The sequence below is a fragment of the Eriocheir sinensis genome, chromosome 3 (genome assembly GCF_024679095.1).
Source record: "Eriocheir sinensis breed Jianghai 21 chromosome 3, ASM2467909v1, whole genome shotgun sequence".
Lineage (NCBI taxonomy): Eukaryota > Metazoa > Arthropoda > Malacostraca > Decapoda > Varunidae > Eriocheir > Eriocheir sinensis.
The window spans coordinates 15141885-15167758 of NC_066511.1; the positions used below are offsets into that span (position 1 = coordinate 15141885).

The 25874-nt window shown below is 42.2% G+C and overlaps 1 protein-coding gene across 1 annotated transcript in view; it reads left to right on the forward strand.

Moving 5' to 3' along the window:
• The window catches only part of LOC127005649 (beta-galactosidase-1-like protein 2), a 56026-nt gene extending 39129 nt beyond the window's left edge, over positions 1–16897 (forward strand). The window contains exons 10-14 of the mRNA XM_050874698.1: positions 8241–8392; positions 9024–9116; positions 13784–13987; positions 15171–15393; positions 16716–16897. Of these exons, the coding sequence (XP_050730655.1) occupies positions 8241–8392; positions 9024–9116; positions 13784–13987; positions 15171–15393; positions 16716–16784 (741 nt within the window). The 3' untranslated portion in view covers positions 16785–16897. The remainder of the gene's footprint in view (positions 1–8240; positions 8393–9023; positions 9117–13783; positions 13988–15170; positions 15394–16715) is intronic.
• The last annotated feature ends 8977 nt before the right edge of the window (positions 16898–25874 follow it).

Consider the following 25874-nt stretch of genomic DNA (forward strand, 5'->3'; position numbering starts at 1 on the left):
GCACAGGCAGTTTCATAATATCGCATTCCAGGCAAATACATAAATAAATAAATCCCCGTCCGGAAATAACGCGAACGTCGTCTTGTCGTTGGGAAGCATGACAAGTGTTGTTGTGGATAAAATGTGGTCGTCTTACCCTTTCGTTTTCTTTTTCTCTTTTTTTTTTCTTTCTCTTTTACCCACATTCCTTTCGCTTTCAGTCCTTGCCATTCCGACCCTCCTCCTCCTCCTCCTCCTCCTCTTTCTCTTCTTCTATTTCCTCCTCCTCCTCCTCCTCCTCCTTTTTCTCTTCTTCTATTTCCTCCTCCTCCTCCTCCTCCTCCTCCTTCTTCTTCTTCTCCTCGCTCAAAACTGACCAGCGTGACTTTCCACCAGACGTCTTAGATTTTTCAGGCAAAGTGGGTCATCCCAAGGTCAGGAGGAGGAGGAGGAGGAGGAGGAAGGACGAGTAAGGCGAGGACGAGGAGAAGGTGGACGAGAAGGAGGACGAGAAGGAGGACAAGAACGAGGAAGACGAGGAAGAGGAGGACGAGGAAAATGAGGCGGAGGGGGACAAGGAGGAGGAGGAGGAGGAGGAGGAGGAGTAAGACGAGGACGAGAAGGTGGACGAGAAGGAGGGCGAGGAGGGGGCAAGAAGGACGAGGAGGAGGAGGAGTAAGAGAAGGAGGAGTAGGAGGAGGAGGACAAGGAGATCGAGGAGAGGAAGGGGCAGGGGGAGGGTAATGCCAAGTGATAGGATGCAAATTCAACCCGAGTCGCTTTCGTCAGGACTAATTGCATTTCCTATCAAAAAACGGCCAAGCAACTCTGGGGCGGCTAAAGAGAATAATGCGGCGGCTCCTCATGCATATTCCCTCCCCGCCCGCTCATTTGCACATTCCGGTTGACATTGAGATTAAGGAGGAAAAAGTGAAAAAAGAGAAAGATGAAAAGAGAAAGGGAGAGAGAGAGAGAGAAGACAGCACGTGGGCGGGGTCTTGGGGTCATATAAACAGCTATTCTGAGGTCATCGCTCGTTTGTATATTCCAGATGACTTTGAAATTTAAGGACGAAAAAGAGAGAAAAAAAAAGATCAGGGAAAGTTGAGTCTAGTAACGACATTATGACTTTGATTGGGTCTAGGGGTCATGTCAACAGCCATTCTGAGGTCATCGCTCATTTGCACATTGCGGTTGACATTGAAAAATAGAAAAATAAGGAGAAAAACGGATGGAGAAGAGTCAGGTCAAGGTGAATCTATTGGTGATATTGTGACTGACATTATGACTTTGATTGGGTCTAGGGGTCATGTCAACAGCCATTCTGAGGTCACTGGTGTTAAAGGGGGGAGGGGGAGAATGGAAGAGATGAGGAAGAAGAGAGGACGAGGACAGTCAGGTCAAGGTGAATCAAGCGGTGACATTGTGACTGGCTCTGGTCAAGTTTTGAATATGGTGACTTGGAATAGCTCTCGTCTTTACTGTCGGTCTTGGGGTCATGTAACCGGCCGAACTGAGGTCACTGGTGTTAAAGGGGGGAGGGGGAGAATGGAAGAGATGAGGAAGAAGTGAGGACGAGGACAGTCAGGTCAAGTTGAATCTATTGGTGACATTGTGACTGGCTCTCGTCTTTACTGTCGGTCTTGGGGTCATGTAACCGGCCGAGCTGAGGTCACTGATGCTAGGTGTGGAGGAGAGGGATTGAAGGGATGATGGAGGAGTGAGGACGTGGGCAGTCAGGTCAAGTTGAATCGAGTGGTGACTTGGAATAGCTCTCGTCTTTACTGTCGGTCTTGGGGTCATGTTACCAGCCGTACTGAGGTCACTAGTGGTGGTGGTGGTGGAGGGGGGCGAGTGATGGGGGGTAAGGTTTGGTCAGCGCTTGGCAGTCGTTCCCGTTGCTATTTTAAACCATTGCTGGAGCCAGATAAGTAAGTCCGGAGAGCGAAATGCATTACCTTGATGGCCGTGTTTACCTCGCCGGGCAAGAATCGAATTAGCGAAAGAGAACGTATATTTCGCTGCGGCGGGGAGAGGAGAGAGGCAGACAGACGGGCGGGCAGACAGGCGGGGAGGGTTGGTTAGGTCCATTTGGTACTATTTTTAAAGGGGGAGACAGGGCTGGAGGCTTCTGTGGATTGAAAGCTATGGGGGTTCATGTATAGGAAGAACTGAAATGGCGTGGGATCTAGCAGGCAGGGTAAGGTCCACTCGATACTATGTTTATGGGTGAATAGAAGGGGAGACAGGGCTGGAGGCTTCTGTGGACTGAAAGTTATGGGGGACTCATGTATAGGTATAATGGAAATGGCGGAGTAGGATCTAGTAGGCAGGGTAAGGTCCACTCGATACTATGTTTATGGGCGAACAGAGAGTGAGACAGGGCTGGAGGCTTGTGTGGATTGAAAGGTATGGGGTATAATTAAAATGATGTTGGATTTAAGTAACGGTGGTCTTTCAAACACTCACTCACCCTTGACATCTGCGGATAAGTGACTCACGAGTGTATAATTACGAAGCATTGTCCCTTTTAAGAACAGATTCATGTAGACTCAAGCAGACCAACACTCACTCAGCAGTTATTTCCCGGGATAAAAGCAGCACGATCCTATACGAAGCATTGGATATTTTCGTCCCTCAAGCATGCATGTCCGTGTAAACAAAACCATCATTCATCCATGTATTAAACCAAGATGTAAATGTGGATGTTTTGTTAGTATGAGACCTAAATTAGCTTCAAACGTACAGCGAGCTAGTCTGCGAGAATCAAACCTTAACCATCCCTCTATTACACTGCAGGATAAATGTAACACGAATATATGAAATGTTAGTTACCTTTGTGCGTAGTGGAAGCAGGGCAGAGTACTATAAAATATGAATCGATCTCACAATAAACAACTCTATGGGAATCATACACCCATATTCAAATACTACCGATACCTGATACTTGCGGAAAGATTATGTATGAAACGCATCGTGTGTCAAGCAAGTGTGTGTGGATAACGTTTTCCGTCTCTCCGTTACGACTGTTACAGTAAGCAAGTCGGTATAAAATAACCACTAAACCTCTATTACGACCGTGGTTTATTTATTTATTTATTTTTACAGCTATGGAAACTGTTCAAGGGCGTAAAGAAAAAATATTAAAAAAAGCCCGCTACTTGCTGAACATGAATATAGGCGTTACGTTATCGTCCGTTAAACAAGTACGAATAAAACCGTTCTTCAGGACCATCATTTACCGTTCTTCACGTTCTACTATCACAGCCACGCAGCTATCTTCAGTGTTACTTTTTTTCGGCCTCGCAAGCAAGTCTCCATCTCCCGCGGGTCGGCTGGCGGGGACAAAAAAGGCAAGCCATTAATTAAAGCATAATATGACGTGACGAGACGGAGGTGGCGGTGGTAGAGGTGGAGGTGGAAGTGGTGGTGGCGGTGGAAGTGGTGGAAGGGAGAGCTTCTTAATATGACTCCAGCTCTGTCCCTTTGTTCCACTCTCCATCCCTCCCTCCCTCCTCTCCAGACACCCTCTCTCTCCCTACCTCCCTTCCTTCCTTCCTCCTTTCCAGCCATCCTCTCTCTCCCTCCCTCCCTCCCTTCCTTCCTCCCTTCAAGTTACCCTCTCTCCTCCTTCCCTCTCTTCCTCCCTTCTTTACTTCTCTCTTCTTTCCTCTCTGCCTCCTCCCTTTCTATGCCTTTCTTTCTTTCTTCCTTCCTCTGTTCCTAAACCTTAAGCTACTCTTTCTCCCTTTCCTCCTCCTCCTCCCTCCATTTCTGTACCAACAATCTCCCTTTCTCTCTTCCTCCCTCTTCCTGTTCCTCCAATTATTCTCCCTCCCTTTCTTTCTCTCACCCTTTCCTCCTCCATTCCTTTCTTCTTCCCAACTTTTCTCCCTCTCTTCCTTCCTTTATCCCCAGCTACTCACCCTCATTTTTTCCTCCTTCCCTTTCTCTACCGACAATCCCCTCCCTTCCTTCTCTCCCTTCCTTTCTTTCGCCCTCTTTTCCTACACTTCTAGCTACTGTTCCTCCCTTTCTCCCTCCTCCTTCCATTTTTATATCCTCTCCCTTCCTTCCTTCTGCCTCCCTCTTACCGTTCCTCCTCCCTTTCCTTCATCACTCCCAGTTGTCCTCCTTCGGCGCCTCCTTCATCCTTCCCCTTGATAATCCTCCTCCTACGTAGCTATCCTGCCAACTGTCCCTCTTACTATTTTTATCTCCCTTCGCTCCTTCCTTTCTTCCTCTCCTTTCTTTCACCTCATGACTCTCCCTTAACCTCAATCTGTCCTTCATATGTTATCTCTATCTCTCCCCCTTTGTCTCTTTCTCTTTCTATTTGTCTCTGTTTCTGGTCCTTTATTCCTTCGTATTGTCCCTGTTATCCTGTGATCTTTCCTATACATGGTTTGTTTTATTTTCTGCTTTGTCTCCATTCGTTCAGATTTCCTCCTCATTCACCATAATTTTCCTGTTCTTAAATATGTTTTTTTAATTTTTTTATTTTCACTATTTTTCCACTATCAATTTTCTTATATTATTATTATTATCCATTATTTCCTCTTCTTTCTTTCTTTCTTATTTTTTTTATCTCTTTTTCAGTTTCTTCTCCTCGCTATTTTTATCATTTTTTTCATCTCTTTTCCGTTATTTTCCTTTCATCATTTTTTATGGCATCATTTCCTTCACTGACTGACTGATTTACTGACTGACTGATCGACTGAGTGACTGACTGGGATACTAACTGACTAAAAGACTGACGAATTGACTGAGACTGACTGACTGACTGACTGATCGACTGAGTGACTGACTGGGATACTAACTGACTGAAAGACTGACGAATTGACTGAGACTGACTGACTGACTGACTGACTGATCGACTGAGTGACTGACTGGGATACTAACTGACTGAAAGACTGACGAATTGACTGAGACTGACTGACTGACTGACTGACTGACTGATCGACTGAGTGACTGACTGGGATACTAACTGACTGAAAGACTGACGAATTGACTGAGACTGACTGACTGACTGACTGATCGACTGAGTGACTGACTGGGATACTAACTGACTGAAAGACTGACGAATTGACTGAGACTGACTGACTGACTGACTGATCGACTGAGTGACTGACTGGGATACTAACTGACTGAAAGACTAACGAATCGACTGAGACTGACTAACTGACTGACTGACTGACTGATCGACTGAGTGACTGACTGGGATACTAACTGACTGAAAGACTGACGAATTGACTGATTGACTGACTGACTGATCGACTGAGTGACTGACTGGGATACTAACTGACTGAAAGACTGACGAATTGACTGATTGACTGACTGACTGATCGACTGAGTGACTGACTGGGATACTAACTGACTGAAAGACTGACGAATTGACTGAGACTGACTAACTGACTGACTGACTGACTGATCGACTGACTGACTGACTGGGATACTAACTGACTGAAAGCCTGACGAATTGACTGAGACTGACTGACTGACTGACTGACTGATCGACTGAGTGACTGACTGGGATACTAACTGACTGAAAGACTGACGAATTGACTGAGACTGACTGACTGAATGACTGATCGACTGAGTGACTGACTGGGATACTAACTGACTGAAAGACTGACGAATTGACTGAGACTGACTGACTGACTGACTGACTGACTGATCGACTGACTGACTGACTGACTCACTCTGTCACTCACTTCTTTTCTTTTACATCATCTCGTTAATTTTGTTTCTTTCTTTATCTTCACTTCTTTTCCCAATGCCCTTTTCTTTCCTTCTTTTCTTTCCAAGTTGTCATTCTCTTTCCCATTTTTTAATCATACAATTTTTTTCTTTTTTTTTCTTTTTTTCTTTTTCTAGGACACCAATTTCATCTTCGGTTCGATTTCTCTTCTTTAAAATCTCCTCTTCTCTTTTTTTTTTGTTTCCGTCTCCCTTGCCCTCTTTCTCTCTTGTTTTTCTCTCTTTCTTCTTTGTTAATTATATGTTTTCCCTTTCCCCAGTCGTATATTCCTTCTCTTTCTTTCCTTCCCCCTTTTCCTTCATCCCTTTTCTTCTCCTTTCTCTCATTCATCCACCATATCTTTTCCCTATACTGTCCCCTCTTTTTTTCTGATTCTACTATTTCTCCTTCTCCTTTTCTTCTTCTTCCTCCTTCTCCTCCTCTTATTATTGTTGCTGTTCTTCTTCTACTACTTCTCCTCCTCTTCCTCCTTCTCCTCCTCCTCCACCTCCTCCATCCCCTTTGAAGTTAATACAATCCCCCGCCCTTCCCAAGAGACGGGTCGGGATCGGGGCGCCATTGAAGGTGTTTCCCGCCCCGATATATCAAGGATCAGAATCTTTATCTGTCTTCGGCACCCGCATTATTTTTTCTCTCTTCGGCAGCTAATTAGTGAGAGGATTAAGGAGAGATGGGGGTGGCTGGAGGAGGAGGAGGAGGAGGAGGAGGAGAAAGATGGAGAAATGATGAGGGGGAGGAAGGGCGAAGAAGGAGGAGGCAGATGATGAAGAGAACGAAAGAAGGTGAAGAGGAAGAAATGGAGAAGGAGAATGAAGATGAAGATGGAGATGAAGAGGGAGATGAAGAGAAGAGAAAGGAGGACACGAAGAAGGAAGACACGATGAAAGTGGAGGAGGAGAAGGAGGAGGAGGGCGTTGCTGAAAGAAGGAGGTGGAGGAGGAGAAGGAGAAACAGAAGAAGAATCAAAGAAAAAGAGGATACAGTACAGGGAAGAGAAATGGTGGATGAATGAGAAAAGAAGAAGAAAATAGATGAGGGAAAAATGATGGGGAAAGAAAAAGAAGAAATACGAAAAGGAGAAGGATGAAAAAAAAATACGAACGGGTAGAATAAGAAAAGGGATAAAAAAGAAAAAAGAAAATAAGAAATAAGGAATAAGAAAAGGAGAAGGATGGAGAAATGATGATGATGGGGAAGGGGGACAAAGATGAAGGAGAAAGAGGAGGAAGAGAAAGAAAGAGAAAGGTGAAGAGGAAGAAATGGACAAGGAGAAAGAAGACGATGAGGAAGAGGGAGAGAACAGAAAGGAGGACAAAAAGAGGCAAGACACGATGGAGGAGGAGAAGAAGGAGGAGGAGGAGGAGGAAGAGTGGAAAGAGAATTAGAAAGATGAGATGGCTGTGAATGGAAGGAGGGAAAAGGAAACCAAAGAAGCAAGTATGAGGAGGAAGAGAAGGAAGAAGAAGAAGAAGAAGAAGAAGAAGAAGAAGAAGAAGAAGAAGAGAAGGAGAAGGAGGAAGAGAGAAGGAACATGAGAACGAAAAAAAAAAAAACGAAGAATGATGATGATGATGATGATGATGATGATGATGATGAAGAGGAGGAGGAGGAGGAGGAGGAGGAGGAGGAGGAGGAGCAGGAGGAGAAGGAGGAGGAGGATCTAGAGTGACGAGAGTGGATGACAGGCGTTAGCAAAAAGAATAACAAATCGTTTTAAAGAGAGAGAGAGAGAGAGAGAGAGAGAGAGAGAGTAGAGTGAAGGAAATACATTCACTATACAAAACATCTCTCTCTCTCTCTCTCTTTACCTACTTACAAACCTACCTACATTACTATCTATTCACATATCTAGCCATACCTACATCTATTTATCTACCTATCTATCTATGTTATTTCCTCCCTTCCTGCCTTTCCTCCTCTTCCTTGCTATTTACTCATTCCTTCCTCCCCCTCTCTCTCTCCATTCCATTTTTTGCCTGTCTTATCCATTATTTCCTCTCATTTCTTTCTTAATTTTTTCTATCTCCCTTTTTTTTAAGTTTAATTTCTTTTCTATTTTTCTATTTTTTCCATCTCCTTTTCGTTTTTTTTCTCTTTTATCAGTTTTATTTCCTATTTTTTTCCTTTCATTTCCCTCTTCATTTTTTGTATCTCCCTTTTTTAGTTTATTTTCTTCTCTTTTTTCTCTTTTTTCCATCTCTTTCCCTTTTTTTTTCTCTTTTTATCACTTTTATTTCCTATTATTTCCTCTCATTTCTCTCTTAATTTTTTTATCTCCCTTTTTCAGCTTCTTTTCTTCTCTATTTTTCTATATTTTTCCATCTGTTCCGTTTTTTTATCACTTTTATATCAACCTTTTCTTCACTGACTGACTGACTAACTGTGAGACTGACTACCTATTTACCTATGTCATTTCCTCCCTTCCTCCCTCCCTTTCCTTCTTTTTTTACCTATTTACTCATCACCTCCCTCCCTCTCTCACCCTCTCCCTCACCACCAGCACGAGAGTTATGAGACCTTCGACGGGCCGCAGAACATGGAGGAGCTGCCCATCAACAACCTGAACGGCCAGTCATACGGGTACATTTACTACTCCACCAACGCCTTCCTCGCCGCCCCCAACGCCACGCTTCTGATCCGCGGCCACGTCAGGTACAGGCTTGGTTTGAAGGAGAGAGATGGGTAGTTGTGAGGTTAGTTAGGTTAGTAAGTTTTTTTCGTTGTAAGACAGTCATATGTGGGACGAGGGAGGGAAGTAGAGAGGTAGAGATTCTGGTAGGATGTTAGGTTAGGTTAGGTTAGGTTAGGTTAGGTTAGAGATGAGGGGAAGTGATTTTTCGGGAGGCTTCAATGTGCACAGATGTGTTTTAATTCAAGGGTCTTTTTCACTATTAAGACAGTGACAGGTGGGACGAGGGAGAAGGTAGAGGTAGAGACTTAGGTACTTGTTAGGTTAGGTTAGACATGTGTGTGGAAGTGATTTATCTGGAGGTTTGAATATCTACAGATGCTTGGTCTAAATTCAAGGGTCTTCTTCACTTTAAGACAATTACATTTTGAGGTTCATTGACGCGTAGAAACATGATTTAGAAGGGCTTTGGTTAACGTTAGACGAAGATGGGTTTAATGGTGGTTTTAATTCTCCTCCTCCTCTTCCTCCTCCTCCTCCTCCTTCTCCTCCTCCTCCTTACATCTTCTTTCCCCACCTTCTACTCCTGAACTGCTCCTATCCTGTTTCCTATTATTCCTCCTCCTCCTCCTCCTCCTCCTCCTCCTCGTACAGGGACATGGCGCAGGTCTTGGTGGACGGGGAGGTCATCACGGAGCCCTACGGAGGAGTCGCGGATGTCAACGGCTTCGGCTTCTGGAACGGCCTGTGAGTACGCGTCTGACGAAGGCTCTGACGGGGGTGGGAGCGGGGGCGGATTGTGCTTTGCGGGGGTGAACAGGGGGCTTCTCTCTCTCTCTCTCTCTCTCTCTCTCTCTCTCTCTCTCTCTCTCTCTCTCTCTCTCTCTCTCTCTCTCTCTCTCTCTCTCTCTCTCTCTCATTGTCTTCGTTTTTTCCATCTCATGTCTTCATTTTTTCTTCCATATGTATATAATTTTTTATCTCTTTCATCTTTTGTCTTTTTTTTCCTCTTTTACATCATTTTATATTTAATTTATTTACCTTTTTTTTGTACATTTTCCTTTTCTTGAGTTGAGTTTCGTTTGGTTTGGTATCTTTTGGCAGGGTGGATATTTTTTGTTTTGTTTTAGCTAACAGAGGCTTTCTTTTGCTATATCTCTCTCTTGTTTACCTTTTGTTTCTAATACGTTTTTTTATTATTTTTTTATGTATATTACTGATCTACTTAGCTTAGGATTTGATATAGATATTGTTGTGGAAGTAAAAATGCTACTACTACTATTATTACTACTACTACTACTACTACTACTACTACTACCACTATCACTAAACCAACACCCTCTACCACTGCTTTCCTTCCTATTTCCACCATAGTTAAAACCTACTGCCTATAACTACTATATAACTGTTCTTCATGTTCTTATATAATGAAAGACGTGCAGGAAGTTTGTTTTAGTGACCGATGGGCGGGGAGTCGTCTCTCTCTCTCTCTCACACACACACACACACACACACACACACACACACACACACACACACACACAGACGCACGCACACACACACAGATGAGTTGGAAGGGGTCTCTTTAAGCCGATGTAAGCAGATCCCGTGCCTAATATTAGCGTTATGAGCAACATTTGGGTCAACACGAGCAATTAGTGGGGCTGGTCGACCATCTCCTACTGCCTCTGTTCCTCCTCCTCCTCCTCCTCCTCCTCTTCCTTATCCTCCTCCTGACCTTGGTGGTGGCGGTGGTGGCGGGGGTGCTTCTAATTCTCTCCTTCCTTCTATATTATTTCCTGTATTTCTTTCTCTCTTGTTCTTCTCTTTTCTTCTTTTTTGCCTGTTCGTGATTGCCTTCGTCTTGTTTTGTATTTCATCTCTTTGTTTTCTCTTTTCTCTTTCATGCTCCTCCTCCTCCTCTTACTCTTTCTTCTCTTCTTTATTCCTGTATTTATCTTTCCTTTGTTCTCAGTTTCCTCCCTGTTTCTTGCTTTACCTCCTCCTTCGTATTCTCTCTTCTATTCCTATCTTTCACCTCCCTCTCCTCCTTGGTTTTCTCTCCTGCTCCAATTCCTTCTCCTTCTCCTCCATATTCCTTATTTCTCTCTCCTTCATACGCCTTTCCCTCCTCCTTTGTCTCTTGTTCTCCTGCTCCAATTCCTTCTCCTTTTTATTCCTGTATTTCTCTCTCCTTCGTCCTCCTTTTCCTCCTTTGTCTCCTGTTCTGCTACAATGCCTTCTCCTTCTCCATATTCCTGTATTTCTCTCTCCTTTGTCCTCCTTTTCCTCCTTTGTCTCCTGTTCTGCTACAATGCCTTCTCCTTCTCATTCCAGTATTTCTCTTTTTCTTCCTTCCTTCCTTCTCCTTCAATAACAATACAACACAAACACCAACATCAAACAGCAATAAAAACGTCCTTGCCTCCCTTACCCTCTATCCCCTCTTCCCCATCCCTTCCCTTCCCTCCCCTTCCCCTCACGCTGGCAATCCCTACAACGAGAATGTTTCCACCACGCGGCCCGTTAGCCTGTTGTGTGCATTAGGCTACTACGTCACCCCGATGGCCCAGGATGCATCGTCTGTGTTTTCCTATGTAAACAAAACCCGGAGTGACCGCCCGTTACCCCGAGGCTCGTGTGGCTTGGCTGGCTGAATGGCTCGCTCGCTGGCTGGCTGGCTGGCTGGTCCCATCGAAGCCATACAGAATAGCCTCGCCGCCGCCGCCGCCACCATCGAGTACGCTACGCTAGGCTAGTCTCGCTTAGTTTTATTGGCACTGTTAGGCTCCGGAAGGACATTTTTTATCAGAACACGGCGGGATCTCGGCGGAGTTAAAGCTGCGAGGGTGTTCAAAGGGCCGCATGGGAGAAGGGTGCGTGCCGTGTACAGAATTACATAGACACAGTTTTCGCACCGTTTAATGACTCCCTGTTTGTCGGTAGTTGCGGTTAGGAGTGCGTGCGTGGTGCGTTCCAGCGGGCAGACAAGTCAACCAGTCAGTCTGTCAGTCATCGCGAAATTCCAAATACAGTTTTCACACCTCTAATGGCACCTTGTTTAGAGCTAAGTTGTAGGATGGGAGTGCGTGGTGCGTTCGAGCGGGCAGATAAGTCAACCAGTCAGTCAGTAGGTCATCGCAAAATTACATAGACACAATTTTCGCACTATTAACGACTTCCTGGTCATCGGTTACTTGTGGGATGGGAGGGAGGGGAAGTACATGAGTAGTGCGTTCAAGTCAACCAGTCAGTCAGTAAGTCATCGCAAAATTACATGGACACAATTTTCGCACTATTAACGACTTCCTGGTTATCGGTTACTTGTGGGATGGGAGGGAAGGGAAGTACATGAGTAGTGCGTTCAAGCCAGCCAGTCAGTCAGCAGTCATCGCAATAGGCGGGGACTGAAAAATAAGTTACGTATGGTCATATTTTTATACTTTTCGGCGTCCAAGTAGTACACATATTTGACTAAGCTTTCGTAGGAGTTTTTGGGCATTTCCAGGGGTAGTTGTACGACCCTTCTGGTAGTCTGACCCTTACTCTGTATCTCAACCCCCCCAAAAGCACTCGTTATAACCCGACTGATCTCCTTCTCGGCCTTTAGAAAGAGTCAACGTAAGGGGCGGAAGAGAGTGACAATACCGACCTTAGCGAAGTCATATCGAGGTCATAGCTTTGTTTTATTGTCCTGCCATACACAGCCATCCAGCCACTCAGCCATCCAGCCATCGCTCAGCTATCCATCGGGGCGGGCCGCGGAAAGGGGGTCAGGACGCTTGGAAAGTTGTAATTGAAAAACACAGGAGAAATAAAACCCATTGGTCATAAGAGTCCGGCGCCGCCATAACCTTCGCTTCACCAGCATGAGGGAAGAGTGTGTCAGCGCTATCCTACTGGCGACACACACACACACACACACACACACACACACACACACTGAAGAGCTGACTTAAAAACAAACGCCCACTCACAATGAAGACGGTTCTGTATGCCACGTGGACAGGGAAAGCTAAATAGGGTGATGGTAAAACGTGTTAGATAGATAGATAGATAGAAATAGAGATAGAGAGAAAGATGTGTGAGCGTGGGTTCCTCGCTCTCGAGTTTCGTCCTTCCTCAAGTGACATTACGACTCCTCAAGACCAAAAATACGATGATCACAGGAATACTGAAGCACCGAGAGAGAGAGAGAGAGAGAGAGAGAGAGAGAGAGAGAGAGAGAGAGAGAGAGAGAGAGAGAGAGAGAGAGAGAGAGAGAGAGAGAGAGAGAGAGAGAGAGAGAGAGAGAGAGAGAGAGAGAGAGAGAGAGAGAGACAGAGACAGAGAGAGACAGACAGACAGACAGAGACAGAGAGACAGACAGACAGACAGACAGACAGAGACAGACAGAGAGAGAGAGAGAGAGAGAGAGAGAGAGAGAGAGAGAGAGAGAGAGAGAGAGAGAGAGAGAGAGAGAGAGAGAGAGAGAGAGAGAGAGAGAGAGAGAGAGAGTCCGTCTAATCTGGGACATTAACTAAGATAACCGCCTTAACAATAAAGAAGAAAGTGAACTGCTGCTTTTAACTCTCTCCCCCCAATGCTACACACACGTTGCATTATTATTATTATTATTATTATTATTATTATTATTATTATTATTATTATTATTATTATTATTATTATTATTCTGGTGTAGCTTTCATACCTGGGAACACCTTTTCTATTAACATTTCAAAACATCACATTAAAAAGATGAAGAATTAGAACTCGCGGAAGGCACCCATCTGAACACTGTTTAAATGGAGTCAATTATACACGGTTCAGATCTAACACTATATAGCAACGCCTCTCCTCTTGGCCTTTTAATTAACGCTGGGAATAGGTTTTTTTTTTTTGCTCTCCCAAAATAACAAGTAAAAAGAAAAAAAAATAATAACACGCAAGAAACGCACTTATTTGAAAACTAAACGAAGTCAATCATAATCTCATGTAAATTAACACTCCCAAAGCCTGGGAATACCTTTTTTTTACCCTTCAAAACACCACATTAAAAAAAAAAACCCGCCAAAGATACCCAAATTGAAAAGACGATCACATTCCCTCGAAAACTGTAACATAAATGGTCTCTCCTCACACAAACTTAACAAAAAACTAAAACCACTGATGATAACCTAAACAGCAACAGCAGCAATACTAATAGTAGTAGCAGCAGTAGTAGTAGTAGTAGTAGTAGTAGAAGCAGTAGTCGTAATAGTAGTCGTAGTCGTAGTAGTAACAACCCTCCTTCCTTTCTAACCCTTTCTTTCAACACCATCCATAGACAGCAACTAACTATTACTATACAAAAACTGATCATCATAACCTAAACAGTAATCGTAACAATAACAATCCTTCCTATCTAACCCACCCTTCCTTTCACCCCCTTCCAGAGACAAGGAACTAACACTGCCGGGCAAGGACGCGGTCGCCGAGCTCTCAATCCTCGTGGAGAACTTGGGTCGGGTCAACTTTGGAAAGCCCGACCAGTTCAACGAGAAGAAGGGGCTGTGGGAGGGCCCGGTGCTGGTGGACGGCCTGCAGCTGGACGAGTGGAGGATGACCCCGCTCGAGTTCAAGACCAGCCAGATCAATAGGTGGGAGAGGGAGAGGTTGCGGGAGAGGGAGAGGGAGGGTGGGTGGGTGGTGCTGCAAGGAGAGGTTAATGAGAGGGAACGAGTGGGCGGGCATGCAGGTATGAGAGGTAAGGAAGGAAGGAAGGAAGGAAGGAAGGAAGAGTGAGAGGAGGCAGGGAGGAAGGAAGGAAGGAAGGGAGGTAGGAAGAGGGAAAGAGAGGTAAAGAGTGAGGGAGGGAGGAAGAGAGAGAGAGAGAGAGTGGAATGAAGGAAGGGAAGGAAGGAAGAGAGGGAGGAAAGGAGTAAGGAAGGAGGAAGGCGTGAGAGGAAGGAAGGTAGGAAGAAGTATAAGAAGGAAGAGAGGAAGAGAGGAAGGAAGGAAGGAAGGAAAGAAGAAAGGAAGGGAGGAAAAAAGGAAAGAGATGAGGGAGGGAGGAAGGAAAGAAAGGTAAGGGAGAGAGGCAGGTGGAGTGTACGTGTATTGAATGAATGGAAGAATGAATGAATGAAGGAAGGAAGGAATAAATGAACAAATAGAGGAAGGAAGGATATGAAGGTAAGAGCAGAAGGAAGTAAAACAGAGAAGGAGGAAGAATGGAAAAAAGGAGGGAAGAAAGAATAGGATGGCAAGAGGGATAGAAGGATGGCTGGATATATGGAGGGAATAATGGATAAACGGAGTGAAGAATGAAAGGAAGGAAGGAAAGAAGGAAGAATAGAAAGAAAAGATGAAAAATGGGAAAATGGGAAATGAAAGAGAAAGTACGGTATTGAAATAATGCTATAAAGAAAAAAAAGTAAAAGAAAAAGAAAAACTGGGTGGCAAGACAGAAACATAATTGAAAAAAGTGATGGAAAAAAATAGATGAGTGAATGAAGGAAAAAGTGAAAGAAAAATGAAGGAAGTAGCTATGAAGAACACGAACGAAAGAAATATATACATTCTCTCTCTCTCTCTCTCTCTCTCTTATCACTTTCTTCCCTTTATTACAAGCATCATCACCACCTCTCCATCACGCCTATCACCACAAGCACCACCACCACCACCAGCACCACCAATAACCACATCTTAAGCACCACCACCACCACCACCAGTACCACCAACTAAGAACCTAAACAACCTTCTTAAATCACCGCAAACCAACCAACCAGACGGGGAGAAAAGAATCGAACCCTTTGAATCGAATCCTCTATCTCTCAACAGCCTAACCGGATGGACCCCCTTTGCCGGATCCTTCGCCTCCCCTGGGCTGTACCGCGGCGAGTTCGAGGTGACCGGGGAGCCGCAGGACACTTGGCTGGACATGAGGACCTGGGGCAAGGGTGTGGCGTTCATCAATGGGTTCAACTTGGGTCGCTTCTGGCATCCCGGCCCCACCAAGACCCTGTACCTGCCCGCTCCTCTTCTAGTTGAGGGGACAAATGAGGTGGGTTGGGGTGGGGTTTGTTGTGTTTGTTGGGGGTGGTTGGGTGTTTGGGGTTGCGGGGCTGCGTTTGTATGTGTTTGTGTGGGGGGGTAACGGTTGGGGGTTGGGGTCCTTGTGTGTGTATGTTTTTTTTTGTGTGGGGAGTATAGATGCTTGTGTGTTTGTGTTTATTGCTGTGTGTATGTGTGTGGTTGTGTGTAGGGAGATTTGTGAGTGTGTTTGTGTGTTTATTTCTGTGTGTGTGTGTGGTGGGGGGTTGTGAGCGCTAGTATGTGTGTGTGTGTGTGTGTGTGTGTGTGTGTGCGCTCTCTCTCTCTCTCTCTCTCTCTCTCTCTCTCTCTCTCTCTCTCTCTCTCTCTCTCTCTCTCTCACCTCTCTCTGGGTCCTATTGTCATTGTTATTGTTTTCACTTTTTCGCTTCCTCTCTCTCTCTCTCTCTCTCTCTCTCTCTCTCTCTCTCTCTGATGGTGGTACGTCATAATATTCCTCGTTTATGGCTCCCTTGTAGTAATTTCTTTAGTGTTCCTCTGTGACCCTCTTTCCATTTATTCCTTTTTTCCCAACCGTTCCTTTAGTGCCATACAGAGCCTCCTTTCGTTCCTTTGTGACACTTGATTACCACTACTTCGTGCCATCAAAAGCTTTAGAAGTTCATTAGCATCAACAGCATTCCGTATATCTTCCATTCCGTCAAGCTGCATCTCATCATCTGGCAATAAAAAGGAGAGTTCCATTAAGCCCTTCAGAGCAGCGCCGGGGAAGGTCTTTACCCACGTGGTCCTCCTCCTCCCCCTCTCACTAAGCCGCCGCCACGAGCGCATAACGATCACGGACGGACGTTTGCCTCGCTAGTCGATGTAAAACGGATGGAAGAGTTAACGTACACACATTTTCAGATGGGTGTGTTTATTCCTAAATGCTTGCTCTTTCTCTAACTCTCTAAATATTGGCAAGGCAGGAATTCAGAGCAACGTAAAGAGCATATTCCATCACCCTTAAAGACCCGTGTTCTCAAACGGTTTCGGTTCCCACAATAAATATTTTCAAAGTCCAGAAATGAGTTAACTAGTAGTCGGGTTCTCATGAGTTTTTATTTCACGTTCACGGTGCAGAGGCCTTGTCAAACTATCACCAGGTTCATAAAACTACCCCCTCATGGAAATAATACCCCTCAACAACCTCTACGAATGGCTTATCAAATGTGAGTGTGTGAGCTCCGAAATGTGTGAGTATGTGGGCCTTTTAGAGTGAAGAGAACGTTGTACCAAGTTTGCAAGGTTGGGGAAATTAATAGTAACATTCTTTCGTCTCTTTTTTTTCAGCTGATAGTGTTCGAGCAGTATACGGCGCCCTCCGAGATCGTGTTCAGTGATGTACCGATCCTGCATTGATGACGAGGAGGCTTCTCTCTCACCCCAAGACAAGAATGAGAGGGCTGCTTTACCCCCCCCTCCGTGACTCCTACTGAATCATGCACGTTGGGAAGGATAAATTACTAGCAGAAGTTTGGTTTCTTTACTTCCTTCATAACGTCTGCCATTTGCTTCACAGGTTAATTCACCCACCACAGGCTTAAGGGCGATTGTAACCTTATATTTCACGAGCAAGGTAAAGGTAGGTCTGCACTTCCCTCTCAGCCAGTCATCTCCACGAACACTTACTCCCTCCTGCCTCCCTCTCCCTCCCCCACTTCAAATCCTCCATGAAGGCCTGACTAGAAATTTAGACAGATTGTTGTTTAATTGCTCCGATCCGAACAAGTTATATTTAGATCCTCCTTCGCCTCCTAAGTCGACGCAGAAGGGAAGGTCAGAGTGAGGAGCATGTAGTGTTACTGTTGGTGTGTGCGTGTGTTTGTGTGTGTGTGTGTGTGTGTGTGTGTGTGTGTGTGTGTGTGTGTGTGTGTGTAATTTCCCAGAACAGTCAACATCGGACAGTTATCGTTAATGCTTGCTGATCAGAACGTCGACTAGCCATGATTATACAAATATTTGAAATTACCTAATGGATACTCCTGACGGATCATACATAATTCGGGCAACAGGGATACACATAGCAAATAAAAAAAATCGACACACATACATAAACAAAGATATATGAAAATAAAACCAAAGGCATAAAATTAAAAGGAAATTATTTGAACGAGCGCTTAATTGTTGTTTAAAGAAAATATATAAATAAAAATTAAAACACGTGACTGCCGAAGGTCAAACGGAATAGCGTGCCATCAGAATTAGCAAGATGTCAAGGGTCATACCGCGGAGGCAAGAATAAAGTGTCAAGGGCAGAGGTCAGCGCTGGAGTTAAATATTAAGAGTTGGAAGTTAAATAAGAGGCAGAGGTCAAGCCAGAGGTCAGAGGTTAGCCGTGAAGGGTCAAAGGACAACCATGAAAAATAGAAATAGAGGAGAACGCGGGAATGAAACACACACTGACTCTGCTACATTCTTGACGTCCATTTGCCTTATCAAAATAAATAAATAAATGAATAAACGAAATAAACAACAAACCCTCTTCCCCTTTCTTAATATGCCACAGATGTTTATTATAGTGAATGAGAACTGTACTAATTGCGTTTCTTTATAATGGAAGATGGAGAGATGGAGGCAGAGGAAGGATTATATTAAAAAGGGTGACATAAAAAAAGGGTATTAATAGAAATCACAATAATAAAATGTAATAGATGCTTAATAGGGAGTTAGAGCTTTACTTTTTTCTTTACTTTATGGGAAATGGAGGTAGAGGAAGGATGGGTTACATATAAAAAAGTAAGAAAAAAAAAGTTATCATATACTTAAAAAATACAGAAAATATAAAGAAAATACAGAAAAATATAGAAAAACGCGGAAATAACAGAAAAAGGCAGAAAATACGGAAAAAAAAAAGATCCCAAATGCAATGTCATTTATCAAGTGGGAAAATGGAAAAGGGAAAGAAAGAGAAAAAGGAAGAAAAAAAGTTCACCGACTCCTTTACACTTAATGGAGACGCGTGTACCCGCCCTGTGACCTACCTACCCAGCCTTACTTAATAAAGAGCTCCTGCGTACCTCTACCCTCCGTGTTTCGCTGAGCTGTTGTTTCTTTCTTCGCGTCGTGTCCTGTTTCACTTTTTGTCATGTTCTCTCGTCATTCGATCTCCTTTCTCTCTCTCTCTCTCTCTCTCTCTCTCTCTCTCTCTCTCTCTCTCTCTCTTTGTGTGCTTCTTCTATTTCTTTTGCTACCGTTACTCCTTCTGCTGCTACTGTTACTGCTACCATCTATCTGTCTATCTATCTTAGTCTCTATCTATCCATCTATCTGTGTCTAGCTATCTATCTCTTTCTTTTTTTATGTATCTAGCTATACATCCATATCCGTTGTTCAAGTTTATATTGTGTACAAAGCCCATCAATCCGCGAAATCCACCTTTCCATTAAAAAACTGAGTTGATCCTAGCCATCATCACAGGGAGCACCTCTACTTTTTAGCTCGTGAAAAATATAACGGTATGATTTTTTTTTTTTCGCGAGAGCTCTCCCCTTCTGTCCCGCTGCCCAAGGAACTGCGTCACCCGGCACATATGTGAAAAATTATATCTATCTATTATCCATCCATTTATTTATCTATCTATCTATCTACCTATCTGTCTATCTATCAATTTACATAAGTTCTAATTAAAAGACTGAGTTAATGAAAGGTGAGTCATGGCAGTGAGTACCTTCGCCTTTTTGGTTGTAAAAACTTAAACGTACTGATATTTTAGTTTCTTTGGCGAAAGCTCTCCCAGCCTCCCCTCTGTCCCGCCGCCCAAGGATCTGCGTCGCCCGGCACATTGGTGAACATTTTTACAACCCCCATAGACAGCTCGTCGATGGCCGGGGCGCGCCGGACCCGTGATGGGGGTTATAAAACAGGCCGTCCATCCCAGCCGCTCGGGGGAAGGGATGGAGAGGGGCGGACTTGAAGGTTGAGGTCGGTATCATCAGACGCTTCCATCCCTCACATCAACTATTTCCAAAGGCCGAAAAGGAGATTAATCGGGTTGTAACGAGTGCTTTTTTAGGTTCATGGTACAGAAAAATGGTCAGACTATCAGGAGAATCATAAAACTACCCCTGGAAATGCTTAAAACTCCTACTCCTCGGGGTTGTAACGAGTGCTTTTTTAGGTTCGTGGTACAGAAGAAGGGTCAGACTATCAGGAGAATTATAAAACTACCCCTGGAAATGCTTAAAACTCTACTCCTCGGGGTTGTAACGAGTGCTTTTTTAGGTTCATGGTACAGAAGAATGGTCAGACTATCAGGAGAATCATAAAACTGCCCCTGGAAATGCTTAAAACTCCTACTCCTCGGGGTTGTAACGAGTGCTTTTTTAGGTTCGTGGTACAGAAGAAGGGTCAGACTATCAGGAGAATCATAAAACTACCCCTGGAAATGCTTAAAACTCCTCCTCCTCGGGTTGTAACGAGTGCTTTTTTAGGTTCATGGTACAGAAGAGGGTCAGACTATCAGGAGAATTATAAAACTACCCTGAAATGCTTAAAACTCTACTCCTCGACGTTTTAGTAGGCCAACACTGCTATTGAATGAGTAACTAAAGGACAGAGTGCCTCATTCTTCCGAGAACATTACCTGCACTCAAGACATATCGAGAGTTGCCTATCATAACAAGAGGCAATTTTTATTTCTACTTCAATTAGCAAAAACTCCCATTTCCATCAGCGACATCTTAGAAATACTCCTTTCAATCCATGCTCACTCATTAACCGATTTTTACTTTAACTTTTTCTTCTTCTATTGGCAAAAACTCCCATTTCCATCAGCGACATCTTAGAAATACTCCTTTCAATCCATGCTCACTCATTAACCGATTTTTACTTTAACTTTTTCTTCTTCTATTGGCAAAAACTCCCATTTCCATCAACGACATCTAAGAAATACTCTTTTCAATCCATAGCTCACTCATTAACCGATTTTTACTTTAACTTTTTCTTCTTCTATTGGCAAAAACTCCCATTTCCATCAACGACATCTAAGAAATACTCTTTTCAATCCATAGCTCACTCATTAAACGGTTTTTACCTTAACTTTTTTTATATACTTCTATTGGCAAAAACTCCCATTTCCATCAACGATATCTTAGAAATACCCCTTTCAATCCATAGCTCAGTTGTTCGTTAACCTTTATTTCCCCAACTTTACCTTTATTTGTCTCCCTAATCTGCGTAACACTTCTCTGTATAACTACGCAAGTACTGATATTTACTTGAAAAACGGTGGTGATTGCTTCAGAGTGTTTTCTTCTATTCATTCTTTGTCCTCCTATTCCCTCTTATGTCCCCAACTTTACCTCTATTTGTCTATCTAATCTATGTACGTATATAACACCTTTCTATATAACTACACATCTAATAATATTTACTTGAGAAACAATAGTGGAGGTAGTTTCAGCGGCAGCTTTTCTTTTATTTATCCCGCATCATCCCTTTCCTCTTATGTCCCCAATTTTACCTCTGTTTGTCTACCTAATCTACGTAACACATCTCTGTATACCTACTAATATTTACTTGAAAAACGGCGGGGATCGTAGTTTCGAGGGCTGAATCTCTTCTATTTATCCTCCTCCCTCCTCCTTCCCTCCCTTCCCCTTCTCCGTAGCATAAGAAGTCAACCAATTTTCCAGCGGCTGTGAACCCCAATCAGTCGGTCAATAAGGGAGCCCGTTCCGCCCCAATGACTTCCCTTTTTCACTTAGCCGTTGGTTCTCAGCTCGAGCGGCCGTGCGAAGCGGTGCTGGCTTAACTAGATTCCCGGAAACCAGCTATTGTGCCTCAGGATATTATTATTTTTTTTAATCAACACTTTTTTTTTCCATTTTTCCTTTGGTGATTGGTTTATCAGTGAGTGAATGGATAGATGATTGAGTGAGTGAATGGGTTTACGAATGAATAGATGAACGAAGGAATAAAAGACTGATTGAATAATGGATAGACTAAACGAATGGATTAGTTAATAAAAGAAAAAAATAGCACAGATAAATTGCATGGATAAAGTAAAGGATAAATAAAACCAAATATACTAGTAAAAGAGGAAGGAAATAAAAAAAGGAGAATGAATGGTGAGTGGATGATAAGAAGTTAAAGGATGAATAGAAGAGCGAGGGAATGAAAGAATGATTGAGTGATTGAATAAACGAATGAACGTAAAGAAAAAAAATACAATAACAGAATAATAAATAAAACAGAATAAATTAGTAAACATAAAAGAAACAAAAATAAATAATGGAGAATAAATGAATAAATAATTACAATCGTCTTGGTAGTAGTTATTATTTACACGCGATGCAAAAAGAACACCTGTTTTTTTTTTCAAGAGGTAGTACATACACATAAAACAGCTAGCTACATACAACGTTGAATGTCACACAATGAGCACAATATATCTCTCTACCTATCTGTTTACATCATTTACGCTCTAAGTCAAAAATCTCCCCACCTTCCCCGCCCCCCCCCCCAAATAATACAAAAACAGCGATCACAAAATTATTAACAAAAGTAAAAGCTGGTGATTGCCCACTATTTTTTCTATTTGTAAACCCTAACGCTTTCCTTGAGATCTTATTTGCCCTTGGTACTCTCTCTCTCTCTCTCTCTCTCTCTCTCTCTCTCTCTCTCTCTCTCTCTCTCTCTCTCATGCATTTATTCCTCTTTTTTTTTTAACTAATTTATGCCTATCTTCTCGAACCCCTTCCTCTTTTCTCCCTCCTCCTCCTCCTCTTCCTCTTTTTTCCTTTGATTCCAAGATTCCTCCTGTTCTCTTTTCGTTCCTCCTCATAATCACCTTTTTTTCCCTTTATTCCAAGATTCATCCTCTCCTCCTCCTCTATCTTTTTTTCTCCCCTTCCTCCTCCTCCCCTTTCGTCTCCTCTTCCCTGATAAAAGCTATATTACTCTTAAGTAGGGTTGAGGGCTGTGTAAACCCTAGTGTAACATATAAACCATATTGACACATTCTAAAAGAAAAAAAAAGGAGTCGAAATAACCAGTTTGCTGTCACACACTGGTAGCCTAAAAAGCCGGATCATCCCCTCTTACAGGCTGCAAAACACTTTACCCCATTAGCTGAATTATAAATATTATCCATTCCATATTATGAGCACGTCATGTTGTATTATAATATAGGTGAAGGACGAGCTGTAGCCTACGATATAGCTTTCTCAAGTGTAGGCCATTGCATTGTATTTACTTATTTAATTAAATATTTGTAGGGATTATTGAAGAGGGTAGCCTACTAATTTTGAGACTGCTTATATCTGGACAAAGTATGATGCTTTTAATAAGGAAGATATTATTATTTTTTATTATTTGTAATGTTCTTTTACTATTGCTGAAGCCCGAAGTGTAGCCTACTATTTCAAGCACATGGCGTAGTATTGTATTATTTAGATTTCACTTATTTGTTTTAACATTTGCCTTGGTAGCTAATATAACTATTGTTGAAGCACGTGGTTTAGCCTATTATTGTATCTGTCTCAGGCTAATGGTATCCTCATTGCAGTGATTTTAAAGTTACCAGTATACTTATGAAAAAACTGAAGAATATTTGTTTTCATATATTGGGAGACTAAATTTAAAGAAGGCATGATCAATGTAGTGATTATAAAATTAGCGCAGTACTGATGATAAACAGAAGAATGTAAATTGACTCCTACGTATAGGTAATTATTTAAGGATTTATAATTATTGAAGGTTCATTTTAACGGTGTTCGACAAGACTGTAGCTTCTCAGTTTAACATTTCCAATTCATTAAACGTCCACTAAAGATAACAAACACATATACGTCCTCATCTTACCCTTGAATGAAGCACAAAATTGGAAAAGAATATGCAAACACCTTCTCCATTGCCGCCTCTTCGACCGACATCACGACTCACACACTGACAAAAGGAAACTGACTAGCGGGGAACCATCAACTTCAATAACAATAATGACACTAATAATAATGGCATACAATAATGGGTATACGTATATAAATTAATTCATAAACACCACATAACATTACTAAACTGACGAGCGAGAATAATAGTAATAATAATAACTGTAATAATGACCGTTGACGATACTAATGCTTCTACTATAGACCTTGCTTGTGAAGTGATATGTAATGACCCAAATTGCTTAGCTGACGCAATGAATAATAAGTGACGTAGATAATATAATTATACATTCAATGGACGGGAGACTCGTGGCCAGCGTTGCCAAATTATCGTACACACCGTATTGCAATTTCGTAGTTTCTTACTGATATCTATAGCAAAAACAAACAAACAAACATCAATAAATAACAGTTTTAACGCTAACTTTAATAGTCTTTCGTTATTTTTTTAGGTATGAGAGTTTGAGGCTTAAAAATGATAAATACAATGTGGAGAATACGATAATCTGGCACCGCTGCTCGTGGCACAGTTGACTAATTTACGTTGTGGTGTGTGGGTGTCGATCACTGCCTCTGCGCTGCTTCGCGAGGCTTCATTTATTCACTGGAGGACGCCATTCACGGTAAGATTATGAGCTGATTCTCTTTTACTACTTTTACTCTCTGCAATAAATCTAAGGAGCGAAATTAAAATACCACGTTATTTTCTGCTTCTATTCGACTTGACTAGGCTTTCATTTTTCACCAAGACTCCTTTCACGGTAAAATTATGAGGTGATTCTCTTTAACCTTTACTCTCTGCAATAGATCTAAGGAGCGAAATTAAAATACCACGTTATTTTCTGCTTCTATTCGACTTAACTAGGCTTTCATTTTTCACCAAGACTCCTTTCACGGTAAAATTATGAGGTGATTCTCTTTAACCTTTACTCTCTGCAATAGATCTAAGGAGCAAGATTGAAATACCACGTTATTTTCTGCTTCTATTCGACTTTACTATGCTTCCATTTTTCACCAAGACACCTTTCACGGTAAAATTATGAGGTGATTCTCTTTAACCTTTACTCTCTGCAATAGATCTAAGGAGCAAGATTGAAATACCACGTTATTTTCTGCTTCTATTCGACTTTACTATGCTTCCATTTTTCACCAAGACACCTTTCACGGTAAAATTATGAGGTGATTCTCTTTAACCTTTACTCTATTCAATAGATCTAAGGAGCGAAATTAAAATACCACGTTATTTTCTGCTTCTATTCGACTTAACTAGGCTTTCATTTTTTACCAAGACTCCTTTCACGGTAAAATTATGAGGTGATTCTCTTTAATTCTCTCTGCAATAGATCTAAGGAGCGAAATTAAAATACCACGTTATTTTCTGCTTCTATTCGACTTGACTAGGCTTTCATTTTTCACCAAGACTCCTTTCACGGTAAAATTATGAGGTGATTCTCTTTAACCTTTACTCTCTGCAATATATCTAAGGAGCAAGATTGAAATACCACGTTATCTTCTGCTTCTATTCGACTTAACTAGGCTTTCATTTTTCACCAAGACTCCTTTCACGGTATAATTATGAGCTGATTCTCTTTAACCTTTACTCTCTGCAATAGATCTAAGGAGCAAGATTGAAATACCACGTTATTTTCTGCTTCTATTCGACTTGACTAGGCTTTCATATTTTCACCAAGACTCCTTTCACGGTAAAATTATGTCCTGATTTCTCCTTTAAAATTACTATTATCATCGTTATTATTGTTGAACCCTTTACAGTGTGTTGTGTGGATGTGTTTCACTGCTCCGATGCTGCTTCACTGTATAGGCCTTCAGTATTCACCAAGACTTCTTTCACGGTAATAATATGAGCTGATTTCTCTTGTATATTTAGTATTATCATTATTATTACTAAACTCAGTGTAATACTAATTAGAATTAAACAACGGAAATACTACATCACGAAATATGTATTCCCGACACACCAAAAAGAGAATTTAGGACAAGAGGAATATTATAAATAGACAGTTTTACTTGAAGATGGGATCCAAATGTCTGACAGAATAAGAAATACGATAAGAAGGTCATGAAAAAAGTGTTGGCAGTTCGCAAGAAAATAATACACATAAAACAGCACCCCTAAAGCATGATTAGTATATAAAAATAGTAGCCTAGTAGGATTTGACACTATGAAATACGAGAATAGGGTCATGTAAAAGACGATTACTATATAGCCTAGTTCGCCCCCCAAAAAACATACATATAGAATAGCACCCCTAGAGTATGATGAATAGCCTAGTTACCTTTGGCATCGTTTTACAAGACCACCTTTCAGTTGTTATTATAAAGCTTTCATATTTACAAGACTTTTATTGATAGAAGAAAGCTTATTCATACATAAAATCTTCTGTTTAGGCTTTCTTATAAGTAGGCTATTATTTATTAACATGGAGGAAGATAGTAAACAAGGAAACTAAATAGTAGTTATCCCAAACTCTTGTTATCTGGTTAAAAGAAATATATGAAGCTTATTTAAGGGAACCTGGAGATAATGTTGACTTACATATTA